Source organism: Monodelphis domestica, chromosome 5, assembly GCF_027887165.1.
Source record: "Monodelphis domestica isolate mMonDom1 chromosome 5, mMonDom1.pri, whole genome shotgun sequence".
Classification (NCBI taxonomy): domain Eukaryota; kingdom Metazoa; phylum Chordata; class Mammalia; order Didelphimorphia; family Didelphidae; genus Monodelphis; species Monodelphis domestica.
The window spans coordinates 232,846,026-232,859,266 of record NC_077231.1 but is presented as its reverse complement, the minus strand read 5'-3'; the positions used below and the strand labels follow the sequence as shown (position 1 = coordinate 232,859,266).

The following is a 13,241-nucleotide window of genomic DNA, read 5'->3' as shown; positions in this document are numbered from 1 at the left end:
GGGATACCTTATCCTGTATATGGCTTGCTTTATAAATTATTTGTGCATTATCTCTTTATTAGACTCTAAACTCCTTGTGGGCAGACTGTCTTGTATAGCCAGCATTTGGTGCCATGCCTGGTACATAATAGGCACTGAATAAAAATTTATTGATTGACTGGAGAGAGCTCTTAGACTTTAGGAAACAAGGCCTCAAGGAAAGGACATAGAATATATTTAGCCAACTCTAGGAGGCCATCAAAGCTGTCAATAGGGAAACAAAAAAGGAGACTGGCAGGGGAGGCTTTCATTTGAGGTGTAGGCATGCATTGCCATCAGGTTGATTCCCATTTGATTTAAATCTTGATAAAAAAGGTCCAACTTCAACTGTTATATATGCTCAAGGAGTACAAATATTGTCAGCGGCTTCTACAGTTTGGAGGCTAATGGCCATGTTCCTTTGTCGCCAATATAGCTATGACAGAAATAGCCATCTAGCCTGTGCCGAAGATTTCTGATTAACAAGGAAGTCATATCAGCATGAAGTATCATATTCCATTCCTGGGCAGCTTTAATTGTTAGGAATTTGTGTGTTTCATTTTCTCTTTCATTCAGTAGTTTTACCTCTGCCCTCTGGGGAGGCAAGCAGAATAAAAACTAACCCCACTTCCATATTAAAAATATTTGGTGACAGTCATCCTACTTAAGCATGTTCTTGTTCAGGCTAAACATCTTCAGTCCCTTTAACTAATTCATTCCAAATTCAATAATAGCTCAGTAAGTCTAATTTATGTGAATAATCCCTCATCAATTTAAATCATAGCTCACTGATGCTTCCTCTCTCTGGTTCTTGTTGCTCAAGTCTTCTTAGAAATCCTCCATAGAAAATCTACCTAGAGACCTTCCTCTGTGTCTTAGAAAATCCTTAGTTTACTGATACGGTGCCTGGGTAATTCATCTGTTGTGGTTTAAACTCTCACTTGATGGCTGACCACCTTCCTGAATTCACATTTTGCCTTGGAAACTTAATAGCTGTGTACCATGGGCCAAGTCATTTTAACCTCTCTGAGCCCGCATTTCATCTTGTAAAATGAGTTTCCTGAAAGGTCCCTTCCAGTTATAAATCCATGATCTTATAATTGACTGCTTGTTTACTAAGCATCAGAGACTTTCAGAGATATAACTGGTAGGAATACTGAGATCTGGCTCTAGGACATCAACCTTTACTGAGTCTGGAAAGCATTTACACTTCTTTAAGAGCAAAGAAAGAAGAAAGCTTAGCATTTGTTTAACAAAGATACTTAGTTAAAAATAGGAAGCTAACAGATGGCATTTTTCCTTCTTCCTGGCCTTCCCCATAGCCATTCTTGAGCTGACCTCCTCTTCAGCTCAGCCTTTCCCCTCAACTGATTTTTGTCTTAAAATGCGGATTGGAAGGTGCATTTTATATTATTTGCCTTTGGCATGAAAATTGTTAATTAAGGCTCTAGGTAGCAGTCCAGGGGCACCAACAGAATACTAGGGGCACAGGAAGTACATAAAGAAAGGAGGGATCAGAATACAAAAGTCACCTACTTCCCAATGCTGCCTAGGCCTGGCCTTAAATGAGACTAGTAGACTAGATAGTCTGCCTATTGACTATCCCACAAGCTATAGATTCAAATCTGTTCCCCACCTCACCACCAAATTTATAACGCTCTTTGGTTATTTAAAGTGGTTAAGCCTATTGATGGAAACCCAAAGAATCAATTTTGTAGCACTAGATCCAATATTAAACAGGACACTTGATATCCCAAATTTCTCTTGCAAGATTGCACTTGGGAAAAAATAAAATTAAATTACTCCACATCTGCTATCTTTTATAGTTTAAAAAAAAATTACACCTTCAAATATTTCATGCTTCAGTACAGAAATGATCATAACACCACGTAAAATAATTTCTATTTTGACACTGTGGGCCACCTGCACTGCTTTAAGTCTATTATTATTTTTACAGCTTTGTTTTTATCTCAAAAGAAACATATCACATTGTTTGGGCATTGCTTTCATTTCTAAACTAAAACAATACAACAAAAGCCCAAAGCAATAAAATCCCCCCAAAGAAATCACTATCTTCTATGGTCTTTCTTAGCTACTATAGTTATTAAAGATGTAAAAACTTCACCTCAGAAAAAACTTCACCAAAGAAACCTATCCCTTCCCCCAATGTACAATAATAACTTGAATTGCTATAGCACTTTGAGACAGAGAAAGAACCTTCTTTATAATAGCCCTGTGAAGTGGGGAGAAGAGATTGAAAATAAGAAGGGACTTTAGACTCTTTCCTCTACCCTGACCCCCATTTAGAAGATGAGGAAACTGAGGCCTAGGGAAATGTAGTGATTTGCCTAAGGTGACATAGGTAGTAAACTTGAGAGGAGAGATGTGACCCTGCAACCTCATCCCTGTTTTTTTTTTGTTTGTTTGTTTCTTATAGATTGAGGAAAGTAAAGTCTAGGGAGTCAAAGCAACTTGCCCATGGGTACACAGGAGAGATGGCAGCAAAGTAGAAAAGCTCAGTGGAGCTTTTGTCTTAAAAGGACTAATTGAAAGGTCCAAAGACAGATGGAGCTGATTTTGTTCAGGATTAGCTTCACAGCAATGAGGATAGATGGTTGTCTATCCTGGGTCTCTACTACATTGTGACTTTAAACATGCATGCTGGCTATTATTACCAAGCAGAGTCCTTTGGAGTTCTTTCTAGTCATAGGAATCTGGTGAGGTGACCCAGAGTGTAATGTGAGACTCATCTGTTACAAAACTGTTGATTCCTGGAAATTACCCCATGATTGTTATGGCTAGGAACCCCTTATCTGCTAGAAGGCAATCTGATTCATAAGGATATAAAGACCTGGGAAACTGGGGCTGGGTGGGAAGGTATGTGGAGATCACAGAGCCTGTTCCTCTGTCATTCCATTGCCAGAAGCCATTCATCATTTTTTCTGGGCAAGGTCTTCCTCCTGTTGCTTTGGGTTTTTTTTTTCTGTTGCTGACTATTGGGGTTCCCCTTGGCTTTTGAAAAGCTGCCTAAGACCTCATACATACTCATTCCTATGTAGCTCTTGAATGCAATAACTCATTCACTAATGGATTTCCAGCTTTGATTTGGGGACTGTAGTGGTCAATGATATTGGTCCTATTTTTTCCTGCACCATTAACTTTCTCACACTCTGGGCTGAGACCTTGCTAATCACATCTGCCAGTTCCTGGGCACAAACTGTCCCTTCCCAAGTCCTGTAGTGACTAGTAGGACATAACATTGGGAGTTGTCATTACCTCATAAGTAAACTAGTTCCTTTTATGTGTGCTATCTTCAAGCCCTCATCAGGCTGGTGTTTCTGCTCAGTGCTATTTCATGCCTTTATTTCTTGTTCTGTAGTCTCTATTCCACAATATTCACTTCACCTATTTCTATGGATTTTCCAGCAAATGACTCCCTTCCACTCCTGTACCATTCCTAAAAATTCAATGAAATAAAGTAACAGAATTATAAAAATTATCAAAAAAGTAAAATGAACAATTTTACCATTTTAATCTCCTCCCTTTGCATTTGGGTTCCCCCCCCCCCAAAGCCAATCAACCTCAGCATTATTGGTCCTTTAAATTTTCAGATTCTAAAAGGTAGGGATGGTGTTCTCCTTGTGTGTTCATGTTAGTGTGGTGCTAAAGATGGCACTGTGTTGACATGGGAATACAATAAATAAAATATCAATGCTGATATACTGCTATGCTGATATATGTTGATAGGTGGAGTGCCTTATAGGAATGAAGTCATCCAGGCCTTATCTTTATCCTTTTGTTACTGTCAAAGAAGTGAACATGTCTATTCACTATGTTATATTTTGTTATCCTACAAAAAGAAGTTCAGTAATACTATAGAATGCAATGGAATTACAGATTACAAACTACATAGGGACAAAGTTCATTGGAGGATGTTGGTCACTCAATAAATATCTGTGAAGTGCAGTAACTGCGAAGTATGCCAGACACCTTCTTAAGTCCTGGGGAGATGAAAATATGGTTTGAGTGAGGATTGATTTGAGGGGTATTAGGAAAGCTATTCCTTCCCAAAATTTCCCTCCTATATTGGGATTCAATAAGTTCCATCTTCAGATACTAATTTCCTTGGATGTTAAAGAATATTAGGTCCTTAGGTCCTTGAAAGATTAAAGTCTTCTTCTAAAGCATAATTATTTGTAGGAGGAAAAGGACTGATCAACTTTATCCCTGGATAACTGTTTTGATGGATAGATTTTCCTCCCTAAATCTCTCTCCAGAATTAGGCTATCCACTCAGTCCTTTTTCTCTGTTACATGATGTGACTGTTACAATTTCCAGATGCTTGTCTCTTATTCCCAAGCTTGTGGGGTAGTTAGATTGAAGTAAGAGCTAAAATGGCTTCTTGGCATATACAAATCCCCTGCTTTTCTAAAATGACCCTTGAATATAGGTTTTATCCAGTACTGAAGGAAAGAGGATAGTATTAAATAAGACAATTTAATTCCCAAAGACACTTGACAGCCCATCTAACATGTTCCCATTGGTAAGCCTTTCAAAAATGATCAATTTTAGTGCTATTTCAGGAACAGAAAGCTTGAAAAATTCCGCTTTATTTGATCAGCTTTTAAAGGTGCAGGAGGATAGAATGATGGTGGAATATTACAAATGTATTGCCATCTGCTCAAATCTGAAGAATCAGAAGTATTTCTTGAGATATGACTTCCATAGATAATATGTATTGTAGCTAGGCTGAGAGATGATCTATTATAGTCTAACAGATGAGGGTTTACTTAGTCACATACCTATCCTGGCAAGCATGAGTTTATTGGAATAGACTAGAACTCCCCTAACTCTTAATTCCAGTTTTTCTATTGTAGCACACTTATCTTTGGTAGAATTGCATCAGGCTCTATCTGTGGAGAAATCCCATCATCTCCCTTAGTAGCCCATTCTACTGAAGGCCAATTTCAGTGAAGTCTGTATGGAATGGTTTCATGGAAAAACTCTGGACACCACAGTCAGCCTTTCACTTCATTCTGATCTCATAAAAAAAAAAAATCCTTTAAGCCAACTGATCCTACCCTAAGTTTCCATTTCCTTATTATAGGTCTTTTGCTAGAGTCAACATTTAAGCAAGCTAGTAGTAACACTGAGAATTGCAGATATTATGACTAGTGAGCTCTACTTTAAGAAGTTTTGCATACAAGGAGGAAAGATCACAGAATGATCACTTGCATTACAAAATTATTTGTTTCATTTTATAAAGAGTCCCTTTGAGATTCCTATAAATCTCCAAGGATATGTGTGCATTTATTTTGAAGGTTGGGAGTAGGAGAGATTTGGATCTGTGATTTTATTTATATAAGGAACTTTTAATATGGAAATTCTTTCCACCAGTACAGATCAGCAATTCATCTATAGTTATTGTACAGAATTTTCTGGGGGCATTGAGAGACTAAGTGACTTGCTTATAGTCACACAACTGTGTGGGAAGAAGGACTTGAGTCCTTCTTGACTCTGAGGCTGGCCTTCTATCCAATATTCTACACTGTCAATTTCACTTAAAATAAGATTGATTTAAAATTATTTGTTGGTGACTTAATGAACTGATTGTGTGAAAGGAGGTAGATTTGTAATACAAAATGCTATTTTTCCTGAAATTAGAGAGATAGCTTCCAAATCTGTAATTAAATTATTCCCCAGCTCTCATATAAAGACAAATTAATTCAAATCAAAATGTCATCATTTCAATGGAATTGCTTGCTTACCAACTGTTGACCTTTAGGACCCCACCCTGCATACTGGAGTTTTGCATTGCTGACTTCTGGAGGATCCAAGCTTTGAGGATCTCTGAAAAGAAACATAGGAAGAAAATCAGGGGGACTTGGACTTCATTCTTTAGCCAGCACCCACAGTCCTTTTCCTCTCCTTTGCATCAATTATGAAGAATTTTGCCTAATCAGTTCATAAGATATTTTACTCAATCTCCATTACAATTCCCTGCATGTGTAAAATGTACAAAAAACTGAAAGTCCGTTGCTGAATAATCAAAATGGTTAATATTCATAAATAGAAAAAAAGCAAGCAGCAAGAATGGCACATTGATCAATTTTTAAACTATCCAGAACAGTTAGGATTAGAAATTAAAATATATTATAGACATATATATATATATATACATATATATACACCAATATTCCCAAATTCACAATACTTCCATTCCCTTTTTGACATTCCAAGCAAATACTCCTAAACACAATACAAGGTAAAATATATAATATTTTATATTTGGCTTATATAATGGACTCCAGTTATGTCTTTCTTCAGTTCTAAATCCATGATCAAAGAGTAACAGGAGGCTTTGTTGCACCTGTTTACATCACCTAACATGGAAGTGTAGTTGGTAAAAGATGAAATAACAGACAAAACTAAAGGTTTGAACTTCTGAGCACATCATCAATTTCTTAAGCACTGGACCTGGAATTCAGGGCAGGGTGGGGGTGGGAGACATATTTTTACATATTAAAAGAAAACAGTTAACAGGATATAAAACAGGATACAAAATTAGGTAATCTGATTTCTAATTGGAAGAAAGGTTAGAAGCTTCCCAACTTGGAAAGGGGAGGGTGAACAGGTACAAGTCCTTGATATTTAAAAAAAAAGTGTCTCCCTCCCTCCCAAGGGTCTGTATTAAATCAAAGGAACAAAGAAACCATAAATGATTGACTGGTATGGGGCCAGTTTTCAATTAAGACATATGGATTTCTTGAGACTTATAATTGTGAGAAAAATCCTTGCAGCAATCTTCTGATCTGACTGGCTTTCTGGCAAGTACAACCTAGGTCCTTAGTAAAGGGTCTTAAAGTAGAGTAGGTCTAGCTTCCCAGTCATGATGGGTTAGATTTTTTAAATCCAGTAAAGTTTTCCCACAACTGTATAAAATGCTCTCCATGACATTACTCCACCACTGCCTCCTTTTTCTACTTAGTTTCCTCATCTGTAAAAATAAATGATCTTCCACTTCTAATCTTGTACCAGCATGGACAGTACATCAAAGCAATTTAACAAACATTTATTAAGAACCTATTCTGTACAAGGAATATAAAGATAACCACAAAACAGTTTTTAGTTTCAAGAAATGCAGACTGAGCCTCCCCAAATATCCATTAGTGCAAAAGAATGGTTTGGACCTGATCATAAAAGAAAGACAAAATGGAAAGAACTTGTCAGCAGAGCTGGGTTCTAACCCTACCTCCAGCGCTATCTATGTGTATAACCTCAAACAGCTTACCTAATCTCCTTGGACTACAGCTTTCTTTTCTGTAAAATGAAGGGGTTGGACTAGATGATCTATACAGTTCCTGCCAGCTCTAGATCAATGGTCTCTTGAATTCAATCATCACCTGACATTCGTAGAGTACTCTAGCTTTTCTAAAGATTTCCACAATGACTATCTCCTCTTAGGTTTACATGGTCATTATATAGTACCAGGGGTAGATATTAGTTCCATTTGATGGATGAGGAAACCAAGGAGGAATGGGGAATGAATTATTCTACCCCTTTCATAGAGGACTAGATCATGTTCAGACTGGTGATGTCAGTCAGGTGCTGCTTCTAAAAATATTGAGTAACACACTAACACACTCAGTGAATCAGACTGGCCTGGGTTTCTTTGGAATTGATCAGGCAGAAAGGACTGAGAAGCAGATTAGAGAGAAATGCTGTTTAAATTTTGTAACCTTATTTGATTTTGAAATTCATTTTGTTAGCTTGTGCTTTCCAAATAGGTGCCTAAGTTATTCAGGAACAACAGGGGATTAACCTCTCTCTAATTTAACAACTGTAAATTCCCGTAAATGTTAACTGAAAAGGGTATTGCTGAGTGGATAATGTGCCTCCCAAGATTACAAAAACAGCAGTTCCAATATGGCAAGGTTATACATGCATTTAAATTTCTATTAACATTTTCTCATTCATGCTCTAGGAGACCTTTACTACTTTTGTGAAGTTGAAATAAATTCATCTCTACCTCCCAACACATTTGATACATCTATAAACAGTGTGAAGGCATTGTAGCATGGGAAAATAGCACCAGGAGTTGGAAGACCTGTAATAGAGTGTCAGGTTTGCCACTTTCTGGGTTTTCAACTTGAAGTAAACCATAACCTCTCTTAGACTTGCTTTTCTCTTCTGTGAAATGGAGATCATCAAATTTACTGATATCAATCTAGAAGAAACTTCAGAGGTGCTCACTCAACAATGCCCTTAAGTTTACAGATGAGGAAGCTGTGCCTAGAAAGAATCATCATGTTGTAAAATCTTAGAACTGCAGAATCAGAGCTGAAAGGGGCATTGTCAATCAAATAGGTTGAGTATGAAATGGACTTATGATTTCTTTTAACACAGGGAACTCTCCTTCTTCTTTTACAGAGAACTCTTGATGAGGGAACTTCCTCTACCAAGAAAATTTGGCATCTTCTCTGAAACTTTGAGTAAAAGAATTGTTTAGAGCCCTGAGAGTTCAAGCAACCTTCTCAGGTTACACAATTAGCATGTGCCAGAGGTAGGAGTTGAATGCTAGTGTTCTCAGCTTCAGGGTTGACTTTCTAGCAACTTCACTCTGCTGCCCCTCTCAATTGAGGATATGAAGTTCAATAATGTCCAACAAGAGCATCGTATCTCAACTATAACCACCCTACCCCTAACCAAGTGCTTTTGCCTTCTTTTTTTAAAACAAGGTTTAAAACAAGGCGTGATAGCCTGTTAAGATCTGAAATATGGTATCCTGTATATAGAATACTAGAAATGGGTGAGACCCTAGAAATCCCTAAGGAAAATCCCCTTATTTTCCAGCTTAGAGCTGGAGAGGGACTTGTCCATGTTCACACTGCTATTTAGTTCTAATGTGATTCCTCCATTACTTAAGGGTTAAAACAAACTTTCAACTCAAAAAAAGGGAATGGAAAGCACAGATCTAAAGAGTCAAGCAAAAGTCAACCCTGGGAAGTTTTTAATTTAGAACAAAGAGAACTATAGGGCCTGCTACAAAGGTCATGCTAATCCTGTTTTTCTACTGGGAGCAAATGTTGGTAGCATCATTGACACATCCTGGAAACCAATTTGGAAAGAAGGTAGAGATTTAATTTCTGCTTAACTCAGATCTTTGGGAGTGACAGTTGGCTTTCATTCATACTTTGCTTTACACTCAGTGGCTATTTTTGTCTTACTGGGTGCTTGTAATTGGCTGAACAGTTGATTTTCACAAATGAACAGTTAGGTTTCTCACATCCCTAACAGACTGTGATCTACTGACTTTGAGGTGGGATAGCCTGATGAAAAATGACTCACAAAGAGGAAAAGAATAATGATAATAGTATATGTTACAGTTTTTCTTATTCAAGTAATAAGCAAAATAAGGCATGAATCATATTGGGCTTTCAAGTTATAAATGAGTGGCATACTTTGTGCATACAATTGTTTATAGACTGAGTCTATCTTGCCAAGGCTGGAAGTGTAGTGACTACAGAGGAGCCCAGTTTTATTTACTACTGAACAGCATGGACCCTTTGACTCATTCTTTTTTTGACTGGGGTGGGTTTGCCTCTCTCCAGGAAGTTTGGTAGCCCCTCCACTTATTGTTTCACTAAAATGGTGCTTGATTAAGTGTGGATATCCAACCAGTTTTTGACCTATTGTACTTCAGAACTCTGAAGCTAAAATATCCATCATCCCTAGTCTCCCACAATTGCAGGGATTATAGGTATGAGTCTCCATGCTTGGCCTGAATTTGTTTTCAAAAAACAATTTAGAAGAAACTGAAAAAATTCAATGAAAGTAGCATTTCAATAAGACCAATTACCACTCTCTTGACTCCCTTCCCTTTCACTGGAGAAAACCAGGTGCAACCCTATCTCTAACTCAAACTCTATTATTATTGAAAAAAATCTTAGAATTGATACTAAGTATTGGGTCCAAGGTATGAAGAATGGATTTGGCTATCTCCTGATTATAACAATGAAGGTACTTAGCTCTTTCTTGATAGTGAAGATAAAATTGTAATCCCCAGTCCATTTTTAGATTTTAATCCCCAAAGTGTTAACTATTATTTAAAGTAGATCCACCCATTTTAACTATAAAATGGTGTTAACTAACTACAAATGGTGAACTAACCAAAAAAGGTGTTAACTAACCACAAAAGGTATAACTAACAAAAAAAAGGTGTGAAAACCCATTTTATACATTAAGTGGGCAGTCCTGGAGGGGAGTGTCTGCTGTGATTGGTAGATGTAAAATTTAGGGGAGGTGACATGAGAAAAATGTCTTTAAATAGAGGAAACAGAGACACACGAGAGCAATCAAGAATGAAGAAGACTCACTTGGAGGAGAGACTGGAAGACAGACATTCAGACTTGGAATGAAGACATTTGGCTATAGAACTGGACCCCTAGAGGAGCTCATGCAGGAGGCCTCAGACTGCTTCCTTTTAGAAAGTCACTGTGGCAAGTGTAAAGACTGACTTGGTTTCCTTGCCTTTCTGGAAATGTGAACCTCTGAGAAAGGCCCATCATCTTGAGACTCTTTTCCCCTGGCTGGAACTTAGAATTTCAACCTGGCTCTGAGGAGGCCATAGTTCTCTCTCTCTCTCTCTCTCTCTCTCTCTCTCTCTCTCTCTCTCTCTCTCTCTCTCTCTCTCTCTCTCTCTCTCTCTCTCTCTCTCTCTCTCTCTCTCTCTCTCTCTCTCTCTCTTCCTTAAGATCTTCCCTCTATTGTAAATAAACTACCAGTAATTCCATTTACTTTAGTAATTCATTTTGAGATTTAGAAATTAAATCCCTGGGACCACCAAATCTAATATTCAGTCCAACCATAAAAATTTAATAAAGGCAAAAGAGTAGTAAGGGCTAGGCAACTGGGGTTAAGTGACTTGTCCAGAGTCACAAAGGTAGGAAGGCAAAATTTGAACCTGTCTCCACACCTGGCTCTCTGTCCATTGAGCTACCTATCTGCCCCCTTTTTGTGTTTTATTATATTAGACTGATATGTATATATTATATTCTAGTTTTAAAAAGCAAAAGAATTAGAGTTAGTATAAAAAATGCAAAGTTCTTGCTTCTGATATTTACTAGCCATATGATCTTTTCTAAGTTAAATCCCTTTACTTGTACAAGTCTTAGTTTCCTCATCTATATAATGAAGATAAGTAATTATGCTATCCTACTCTCTGGGTTGCTCTTTATTTGTATGTTTATTTTTGGTCAGGGCCTGTGACTATATCTGTGTTCAGAACTTTCAATGAGAAAACTCGTTCTGCCAAAGTAGACAGGCAAATCATTAAAAACGTGGTCTTAATGAGTTGTTAGAGATATCTGGAAATTAAATGTTTTGTGGGAAGACATATAACCAGGAGATATCAAAGGTCAGATTTTAGCCTGTGTCTTTTCATTTTAAGTCTACCTATATATTTGTTATACTGCTTCTCTTATTTATAAATAATAAGCTTGTTTTCCTGATATAAAGGAGGATTTGGGTTCCTCAAGCACTGTCTGTTTCTTTTTCCTCTTCCAAATAATACACAAAGAATATGGCATACTGTCAGCCTACAGTTTTCCTTTGAAACAATAGGAATAAGCAGTTCCAGGTCAAAGTAAAATTGTGAAACTTGACTTTCATCTGTGGTATTTCCCTAACTCTGGTTTACTTCCCTTACCTCTAATATGCCAACATTCAAAAGGTTTCTTCTACCTATAATCCCTTTCTCAAGTCTTTCCCTACTCTCCTTACTAAGGTCAATTTCTTAAAATATAGGTCAGACCATGCCAATCTGCTATTCAATAAATACTAGTGGCTCAGGATCAAACACAAAATTACTGTTTAGTATTTAAAGCTCTTCACAATCTGGCCTCTTTCTACATTTCTAGGCTTGTCACCCTTTACTTCCTTTCATGTATTGTAATGAGTCAATGAAATAAATACCTTTAAAGTATCTTTTATGTGCCAACTACTGTGCTAAAAGTTGGGGATATAAAAAGGGTTCTTGCCCTCAACTGCATTGGCCAACTTATATTTCTTCCATATAGGACTTCATATCTGGTCTCTGTCCTTATGGTCTAGAATGCATCCCTTTCTCACTTCCACTTTTTGGGGTCCCCTGGTCACTTTTCCAGTGAAGGGGAGAAAATGAACAATTATTCATTAAATTCCTAGACACTGTGCACATACTATATACATATACTATATTTGCTTTGCAATTATTCTCTTATTTAGTCCTCACAAAACTCTACAAATAGGGGCTATTATAACCTCTAATTTATAAATTAAGAAACTGAGGCTAACAGAGTTAAGTGATTTGCCCAGAGTCATACTAGTGTCCGAGGCCAGATTGAACTCAGGTCTTCTTGACTCCAAGCCCAGCACCCCTTTCTTCTTCTCATCTTCCTGAGTTCAGATCTGACCTCAGACATTTACTAGCTTTGTGACTCTGGGAAAGTCACTTACTTCTGTTTTCCTGAGGTTCTCATAGGTAAAATGAGCTGGAGAAGGAAATGGTAAAGGACTCCAGTATTTCTACCAAGAAAACCCCAATGGGGTCACAAAGAGTCAGACACAACTGAAATGACTAAACAACAATGTGCTGTGCTAAGCACCTTACAATGAGTATTTCTTTTTATCCTCACAACCACCTTCAGGTAATAAATACATGATCTTATTTGATCTTCACAACCCTGTAGGTGCTATTATTATTCTCACTTTACAGGTGAGGAGACTGAGACTTCAGACCTAGAGGTTTTCCCAGGGGCACAGAGCTATCTAAGGCAGGATTTGAACTGAGAACTTCTGGACTCCAAGCCCAAAATTCAGGTTACAAATCAGTTAGGCATCATGTTGTAATAAAAGTTGCTCTTAAATCCCACTTAGGGCTGATCCATGTTAGGACTGGTAGCCAAGTCTGACATGTCTACATGACACTATTTCAAAATTCCATGTATCCATGAACAATACATAGGATACTGAAATGATTGATTTAAAAACAGAAACAATTCTTACCTTCTGTCTTGGAATTGAGACTGTGTATTTGTTCCAAGGCAGAAGTATGGTAAGGGCTAGGCAACTGGGGTTCAGTGACTTGCCCAGGGTCACACAGCTAGGAAGTGTCTAAGGCTGAATTTGGACCCAGGTCCTCTTGACTCACGACCTGGCACTCTAGCCACTGAGCCAGCTAGCTG

The 13,241-nt window shown here is 37.6% G+C and overlaps 1 protein-coding gene across 5 annotated transcripts in view; it reads right to left on the bottom strand.

Annotated features, from left to right (window-relative positions):
• DPP6 (dipeptidyl peptidase like 6) overlaps nucleotides 1-13,241 on the bottom strand; it is a 1,262,248-nt gene that overhangs the window by 288,160 nt on the left and 960,847 nt on the right. For 4 of the 5 annotated variants that reach the window (XM_007504650.3, XM_001364425.4, XM_007504651.3 and 1 more), the window contains exon 7: nucleotides 5,787-5,868. In XM_007504650.3, coding sequence (XP_007504712.1) covers nucleotides 5,787-5,868 — 82 coding nt within the window. Of the gene's footprint in view, nucleotides 1-1,893; nucleotides 3,476-5,786; nucleotides 5,869-13,241 lie in introns of those variants that run through there. The other variant, XM_056800888.1, reaches the window with a different exon arrangement.